An 8,213-nucleotide genomic window follows, 5' to 3' on the forward strand; every position below is an offset into this window, starting at 1 on the left:
GCGCACCGGTTACGATGCTCCTGCCACTCTTCCTTTGACATGCTTGTCGGCTTATCCTCTAGGGGGGCCTTGCGTGGCTTCGCTAGCACCTTTCCCGATGCAGTTGCCTTCTTTTTCGAAGGAATGCCTTAAGCGGTGGTGGTGAGGGCGAGAGCATGCTCTCGGTGCGAACTGGAGAGGCGGGTGGGAACTGGACCAACGGGTGAGAGAATGGAGCGCCGGGAGAGAGGAGGAATGCATGTGAATAGTTGTAGGAGTTTTGTTGTGTGTGGCTACTAGGCGGGACCCGTGGTGCGAAATCCAACGTGGTGTGAGTGCCGGCGTGCTCGATTCCCACCCCGAGCATATGGCCCAGCACGGGGTTGTTGGCTATTCCTTTGGGCTTTAAATCATTTAGCTAACTTCGAAGCACGTGTGGCCCAAAAACAACGATGGATCCTCATAGAACTATTGGGGCGACGGTGGAGATGCTCTAACAATATTGGTTTGAGATTACAAATGTTGACACATTTTTTATATATAGTTAATCAAACTTGAAAAGTTTAATTTTGACAAAAATCTATATGGGTCATATTATATTTTGGCGAAGGAGGGAGTACAACACCGGATTTTTTTGATTGGAAAGGCCAAATTAAGAGAGGTGGTGTTTTTGGCTCATAGGTGCATATGAACTTACTGTGAAAAATGCATAAAAAATAAAATTTAAAAATATTAAAAAGTTTAAAACATCTTGACATTCTATGTTCGCACATAAGTTATCGGGAAAAGGTATTTTTATGATTTGTGTATAAAAGATACAAAAATATTTCGTGAATAGTCATGTTATAGCATCAAAGTTATCTTTTTTTAGGTAAATAAAATTTTCTCTTTTCGAAAAAACTTGTGTGGAAACGTAGAATGTCTTGATGCACGTACATAATTTTGTGTCAGAATTTTTTAACATTTAAAAATATATCTTTACACTACAAGCAGCCAAATTAGATCTTCCAAACTATGCTTTCGCAGTTACCAAAGCAACGAACGAGGGGTCAGGGAAGGCGCGGGGATCAAAGCCGAGAAGAGGAAACGGGAAACCGGCGTGCGCCGTCTATCTCTCCGTCTACTAGGCGGAGAGAGAGAAACACACTTCCCTCTTATAAAATCCCAAAGGCCAACACCATTGTCGCCAGCCATGGATTTCGCCCGCCGAGCCGCCGCTGGTGCCGACGCCGACGACATCTACGGCATGCGCATCCCTTCTCCGGACGGTAACGGAAATCTGGAACTAGTTCTCTGTCTTCGTCTGCGCGGCTGGAACTTGGAACCAGCAGATTATTCTTGTTCTCAGAAGAAAGGGGATCTTAACCTTTCTGTTAGGCATTACTTTCATTCTTCGCTCCTTTTCTTAGATAGAGTAGTACGGAAGAACAGCTCCTCGTCTTTGGGGCCTAAACCGATTTTGATTATTTAATTAAAAAGGATTTTTGTCGGTCAAGATCGAGGTCGGAAAAAGGGGGACATGTTTGGATCCATCTGTGCAATTAATAATGTGTGGGGGGTTAGAGATTTATAGTACGTAGTAGTTAAAAAGTTCAGTGTATTGAAGAAATTAACAGCTGTCGCGTTGGGGATGCAGCACACATGACGATAGACGAACTCCGCCTGGAGCTCTTTCACGAGGGCATTCGCGAGCAAGTCATTCTGGCCGAACTTGCCGAGAGGTGGAAGCTGGAGGCCAAGTTCCAGCGTGAACTCAGCTTGTACGGTGGTGGCGCATCCTCTTCAACGCATCGGGAGCCGCTCGACGTGCCCCTGTCACTTTCAGGGGCATTGACGTCGAGACGGCACATTAAAGATCAGATCATGGAATCTTATGAACTGCCATGGCGCAGGGCGGCAAGCGAGGAGGATGCACCAATCGTTGGGGTGAGTGGCTGCTTATCTCTTAGATGTCCAATTGTATTCTCCTATACGACTTATTCATCATTATGTTCAATTCTGTTTTCTATAGCTGGGATGCTGCTATCTTCATGATTGTTTAATTCCCAACTCATATGTGTTAAACATTAAGTTAAAATCAGGCTACTGTCCTACCAAATATTGGCTGTGCTTTTTTGACCGGCCACATCCCAGCTCAAAAGTTGTAGGCTTTCTCTTCTCAACTCCAGTTTACTATGCATTATGCTCTCTAAACATGTGCGAATCCACCTTGTAGCACTACTGAATTTGTGATTACCTGTCATGTGACTAACTGCATGGCCGCTAAGCATCCATTAGTTTGGTTTTGCATTTTTTATCTGATGGATTTCAATAGACTGATCTATACAAGTCATTGTATTTTAAGGCATTTGCCTTTTGTCTGTACAATAGCGACCTTGTGAGAAACTAGCCTCTAGAATTGTTTGATGGTCAATATATTACTGATGCTATACTCTTTTTTTTTTTATAGTTCCCAGTGTTTCTACTTATGCCTTTCATCTAAAAGGAGTAAATTCTGTCTCCGACCATATATCTGTAAAGATGTCAAGTTGAACCAGATTTTTCGAAACCATCACACTGCACCATATTGTACATTCAAAATCATTATATCTGAATGTGGTTCGACCTGCATTTTGAAGGCTTTTATGATGCATAATGTGGTCATAATTATAATTCTGTTTTAACTTTTAACCCTTACATGGTACACAATGCAATTTTCCCAAAATAGTTACCGTTGTTCTTACTAGGCTACAATGGTTTCGTAGATTTCATGCCTTTAATAGTTTGTTATGCTTGATACTTTAATATCCATTTTGGTTCCCTAAAAGCTATCCTTTTGGACATCGACATGATCTTTAAAACACAATTGTGAGCACAACTTTCCATTTCTTACTGTCAGAGTACTTGAGTCAAATTCACGCATATCGTTTTGAGTATCTGATTTAATTTTTTGAAATATAATATCTTTTTAAAAAAATAAAGATACTAGTAGCCAAATTTAGAATATGTCCATCAGGTGAATTGCACTCTAAGCTATGCAGATCTTTCATGGTACTGAAATTTGCTATATCATATATTTCCAGTAAAGGTGATAATATATTCATACTTAACTGGTCGGATTTGTATGTTGGAGATGGTAATAAGATTATTCATGTCATTTTTCCTTGCTAATAAGAACTCCATTAAGCAGTCTAAGCTGTGCAAAAACGCAATCTCTGGGATGAAGAGGAAACGGACTGCAGAAAGAACGTCCTTGATGTGCAGCATCTGTGACACGAAATGCTACTGTGACCAAGAGAACATAGCGGCTCTCCTGGGAGGAGGCAACGGAACTGAAGAGAAGCTGCATGAAAAGAAAGCACTGCAGCTTGCGCACAAGAGCCAGAAATCTGTCTCAAGATGGATGTGCATCATCTGCGATGTTAATTGCGAATCTCAATTTGACCTGGAGAGCCACCTCGGAGGCAGAAGGCACCAAGATAACATAAAAGCTCTCCAGGGAGAAGGCAAGGGAACTGAAGCGAAGCTGCATGAAAAGAAAGAGCCCCAGCTTGCGGACATGAACCAGATACCTGTCTCACGATGGATGTGCAGCATCTGCAATGCTAATTGCACATCTCAGTCTGACCTGGATAGCCACCTCAGAAGCAGAAGGCACCAAGTACAAGCTCTCCAGGGAGAAGTCAAGGGAACTAAACCGAAGCTGTATGAAAAGAATGAGCCCCAGCTTCTGGACATGAACCAGAAACCTTCCTCAAGATGGATGTGTAGCATCTGCAAATCTACTTGCACATCTCAATCTGACCTGGAGAGCCACCTCGGAGGCAGAAGGCACCAAGAGAACATAGAAGCTCTCCAGGGAGAAGGCAAGGGAACTGGAGCGAAGCTGTATGAAAAGAATGCATCCCAGCTTGCGGACATGAACCAGAAACCTTCCCCAAGATGGATGTGCAGCATCTGCAATGCTAATTGCAAATCTCAGTCTAACCTGGAGAGCCACCTCGGAGGCAGAAGGCACCAAGAGAACATAGAAACTCTCCAGGGAGAATGCAAAGGAACTGAAGTGAAGCTGTATGAAAAGAAAGAGCCCCAGCTTGCGGACATGAACCAGGAACCATCTTCAAGATGGATGTGCAGCATCTGCAATGCTAATTGTACATCTCAATCTAACCTGGAGAACCATCTCAGAGGCAGAAGGCACCAAGAGAACATAGAAGCTCTCCAGGGAGAAGGCATGGGAACTGAAGCGAAGCTGTATGCAAACAATGAGGCCCAGCTTGCGGACATGAGCCAGCAACCTTCTGCAAGATGGATGTGCAACATCTGCAATGCTAGTTGCGCATCTCAATCTAACCTGGAGAGCCACCTCGGAGGCCGAAGGCACCAAGAGAACATAGAAGCTCTCCAGGGAGAAGGCAAAGGAACTGAAGCGAAGCTGTATGAAAAGAAAGAGCTCCAGTTTGCAGACATGGACCAGAAACCTTTCTCAAGATGGATGTGCTACATCTGCAACGCTAATTGCACATCTCAATCTAACCTGGAGAGCCACCTCAGAGGCAGAAGGCACCAAGAAAACATAGAAGATCTACAGGGAGAAGGCATCGGAACTGAAGCGAAGCTGTATGAAAAGAATGAGCCCCAGGTTCTGGGCATGAGCCGGAAACCTTCCTCAAGATGGATGTGCAATATCTGCAATGCTAATTGCACATCTCAATCTGAACTGGCTAGCCACCTCGGAGGCAGAAGGCACCAAGAGAATATAGAAGCTCTCCAAGGAGAAGGCAAGGGAACTAAAGCAAATCTGCACAAAAAGAAAGAATTTGCGGACAAAAGCCAGAAATCTGTCTCAAGATGGATGTGCACCATCTGCCATGTTAATTGCACATCTCAATCTGTCCTCGGAAGCCACTTCCGAGGCAGAAGGCACCAAGAGAACATAGAATCTCTCCAAGGAGAAGGCATGGGAACTGAAGAGAAGCTGCATGAAAATAAAGCGCCCCAGTTTGCGTACAAGAATCATAAACCTGTCCCAGGATGGGTGTGCAGCCTCTGCAATGCTGACTGCGCATCTCAATCTGACCTCAAGAGTCACCTTCAAGGCAGAAGGCACGAAAGGAACTTGCAAGCCCAAGCTTAGTCGTTAGGAACACAAATCGTAAATTCTCGGTGCATGCATTGGGACACAGTTGCAGAACATGGTGCAAAACTTAAGTAAGACAAATACTCCCTCTGTCCCATCTAGATACATCTAAATTTAGACAAAGTTAAGCCATGTTTCAGGGGACGGAGGGAGTAGAAAGGATTGCAGTTTCTGCAATATTTTGGAGCTCCTATTATTGTGATGTGTTATTGTATGACCTCTTCCATTTTGGGGCTAAGTTTGATAAGACTTGTTGGCCTGAGAGGTTCTAGACTTAGATCATGTGAGTGGAGCTGAGATGTCCTCACATTTGGTACTTTGCAGACGAGAAATGGAAAGCATATTTTGCATATAGTTTGCACTGTCTTTCCTAGGCAATGCTGACCCTGCAACATGGTATTTTTGTCACTAATGCAAACTAATATGCATGATGTAAACTCGCAGTGGTATTTTTGTACAGATCACGAGCTTCACAATTATGCAGGTATTCTGCATGTTTCTTATTGCGTTATCCCTTCATGTAAATATGTAACAACTGTCAATAACTGTGAACAAATAGGTTAGCTGGCTTGAGAAAGGCGTTGCTCAATCGAGACGATGGAGCAGGTAATCAACCTCCACATTTTTGGTCAATGGGATAACCCATTGATCATAGAGTTTATAAACTACTGAAGGTGCAACTTTAAAACTGGATTGACCACTGTTCGTGTCACCGGTCTCAGTTGGTCCATCCAAAGTTATATCTTGGCCTAACACCATGGCTTTCTTCTCTACCCTCCTCTTCACCACATTCTCTTGGGCTTCTGATGTCAACAGTTTCATCAGAGCATCCTTGTCCTGCATAAAACGAGAAGTTACACTTGGCTTACACATATCACACAGTAAAAAAATCAGTTATACTACATGATCATTTTTAACTGATCAATGAAATGATTGACAAAGCACCTTCGAGCCAATTAAAGCTGTGTATCTTTGCTGGTCTCCTCTGAACTTCACTTCTGCGACATACCTCCCATAATTGATCCTCCTCGACAGCGCCTGTGAGATGGATGAGATATTTGTCATAAAATTGGGCTGAATTATGCACATATGGATTTAAAGAGCATGATACAATGTGGCATTTCTTTTCACCTGCAGGCATGCAAGATCTGAAGCAGCAGTTACAGCGTAGTTGCCATCATCACCATTCTTGGCCAGTAGAGGGAGCAGTTCGTTGAAATATATGCCCCATATGATATCATTCACGTTAACAGATTCTGCCCCAGGATACAGATCCTAGATCGCATGGCAGTAGCATATGATCAGTATCAGGGTTTCAGATAGACGGAGGATGCATGGGGAGCTTACGGTTGTGAAGTTGTATGGAGGTGCCAGTGTGAAGGGCACTCTGGAATGGAAGAAAGGGATCTCCTCCTGGCTTTGGTACCTTCCAGCCTATTGGCACGCCAAACAACAGCAGGATTTAATTAGAGAATGAATCGGTCTTTGATGTCTTCGATCACAATTCACGCAATTTGTGTGGTTGCTTAAGGGCAGTATAAGCACAATGGTAACGTGACTTCATTCAGAAAATAGAACACGCGTGTTGTAGCTTTGCCACAGTGCGTGAATTGAATCAAATGCAAGATAGTTCTGCTTTGTCTTTGCTTAAAGTAAAAAATATTTGGCTCACCCCAATTTACTTGGATTTTTTTTTTTTACATTCTCAATGCTTAAACTGAACATTACTACACGAGTTAAAATTTGAGTCTGAAACGTGCATAATTTTAGCAGAACGTTATTGGAATTAGCCCGTAGGTCATGCACGAAGTGAGATTAAATAAGCATGGCCAACACAAACCTCACATAAACTTTAAAAAGCATGAAGTTAATTACTCCAACCGATTCATAATGGTCAGTTTTAGAATCTATGCCGGTCAGTTTTCTAAAGTTTGGCCATAAATGTACTAAAAGAAAATTACAAACATGGAGAATATCAAACTCATATTACTACTACTATATTTATCATGGAATATTTCCATCCATACAAATACTTTTTTTTTCATAAAACAACTTCTTTTACTCCAGGAAAAAAAAACATCTATGGTCAAAGTGCTATTTTGAAAATAGAGTCACTTTCCTAATAAACTAGTACTTAAATTGTGAAGCAGAGGGAGTACGTATTAGTTTTCAGTCAACACCTTCCCCGGAGCATGTAACGTTTGACCATAGTTTTCATACGCTCAGGTCAAAACATGTTAGACAACTCACAACTGTTGACAAATGAGTATAACAGATTAACAGAAGAACCGAACGCTAGTACATACGAGAGTCAAACAGAGGATAATGTATATATGCATGTCATGGAAACGTATCGGACGACTGGCCGCACCTTGGCCTGGATCTGCTCGGACTCCCGGACGAAGAGCTCGGCGAAGGAATCGTTGTGCCGGCGACCGTCGGGGCCGAACCACGCGTGCTCCTCGTAGGCCGGGAGGTTCAGCGGGTGCTTGGCCCTCTCGATGAGGCTGAAGACGATGGTGTCCTCCTCCCTGGTGAGGAAGTCCCTCACCGTGTCAAGCCCAAGCCCCACGCAGCACGGGGACACGAGCAGCAGTGTGATCGCGTTGGACAAGAGGAGATAACTGTAAAGAGAGTGCGCAGCCATTGGTGTTAGAGAGAGAAGGAGAAGAAGAAGACCCACAGGATGATTAGCTGCTCAGAGATGTTGGATATTTATGGTTGCCCGAAAGGGATATCTTGGATGGGTGGTCAAAGAAGTGAGCGTCTGAGCGACTGGAGAACAAATTAATAGGTGGGCGGCAACGGATTGCTATAGAGAATGAATTGGACAGTATGCACAGTGCATGTGACTCCATGATCCATTATCACTATTATCCTTATTAATTTGCGTTGAATGAAGGGAGTGTGCAACTTGCTGAAGAGAAGAAGGTTCAGAGATGAGAAGTCCACAGGCATAATAAGGTCAAACATGATGTGAACAAATGTGGAGTACGGATATGCGCGCAGCTCATAGCAGCAGCCCGCCTGCCTGCAAGCGTATAAAGATTATCATCGCCGCAAAAAGGAGATGCTTAAAGCTTCGGAGATAGATAAATTTGGCAAATGCATGATC

General features: G+C 43.4%; 2 protein-coding genes across 2 annotated transcripts; one reads left to right on the forward strand and one right to left on the reverse strand.

Annotated features, from left to right (window-relative positions):
- Positions 1–1,051: 1,051 nt before the first annotated feature.
- LOC139833118 (uncharacterized) lies at positions 1,052–5,452 on the forward strand. Its single transcript, XM_071823287.1, has 3 exons — positions 1,052–1,247; positions 1,616–1,905; positions 3,149–5,452. The coding sequence occupies exons 1-3, from the start codon at positions 1,172–1,174 to the stop codon at positions 5,093–5,095; spliced, it is 2,313 nt and encodes a 770-aa protein (XP_071679388.1). The 5' UTR covers positions 1,052–1,171; the 3' UTR covers positions 5,096–5,452.
- A 115-nt stretch (positions 5,453–5,567) lies between these two features.
- LOC139833119 (chorismate mutase 2, cytosolic-like) lies at positions 5,568–7,861 on the reverse strand. Its single transcript, XM_071823288.1, has 5 exons — positions 7,470–7,861; positions 6,446–6,532; positions 6,230–6,373; positions 6,044–6,136; positions 5,568–5,935 (listed from the first exon to the last, which is right to left on the reverse strand). Exons 1-5 carry the CDS (start codon positions 7,743–7,745, stop codon positions 5,684–5,686), a joined length of 852 nt encoding a protein of 283 aa, XP_071679389.1. The 5' UTR covers positions 7,746–7,861; the 3' UTR covers positions 5,568–5,683.
- Positions 7,862–8,213: the final 352 nt, after the last annotated feature.

Source organism: Lolium perenne, chromosome 7, assembly GCF_019359855.2.
Source record: "Lolium perenne isolate Kyuss_39 chromosome 7, Kyuss_2.0, whole genome shotgun sequence".
Classification (NCBI taxonomy): domain Eukaryota; kingdom Viridiplantae; phylum Streptophyta; class Magnoliopsida; order Poales; family Poaceae; genus Lolium; species Lolium perenne.

Bases quoted from the DNA above. Each gene is read 5' to 3' on its own strand.
- LOC139833119 (XM_071823288.1), bottom strand. From the start codon at position 7,745: ATGGCTGCGCACTCTCTTTACAGTTATCTCCTCTTGTCCAACGCGATC. The intron at 6,533-7,469 runs GTGCGGCCAGTC...GCGTGCCAATAG, and splicing joins CCGAGCAGATCCAGGCCAAG to GCTGGAAGGTACCAAAGCCA. The intron at 6,137-6,229 runs GTGAAAAGAAAT...TCCATCTCACAG, and splicing joins CAGATCTTGCATGCCTGCAG to GCGCTGTCGAGGAGGATCAA.
- LOC139833118 (XM_071823287.1), top strand. From the start codon at position 1,172: ATGGATTTCGCCCGCCGAGCCGCCGCTGGTGCCGACGCCGACGACATC. The intron at 1,248-1,615 runs GTAACGGAAATC...TTGGGGATGCAG, and splicing joins GCGCATCCCTTCTCCGGACG to CACACATGACGATAGACGAA. The intron at 1,906-3,148 runs GTGAGTGGCTGC...TCCATTAAGCAG, and splicing joins AGGATGCACCAATCGTTGGG to TCTAAGCTGTGCAAAAACGC.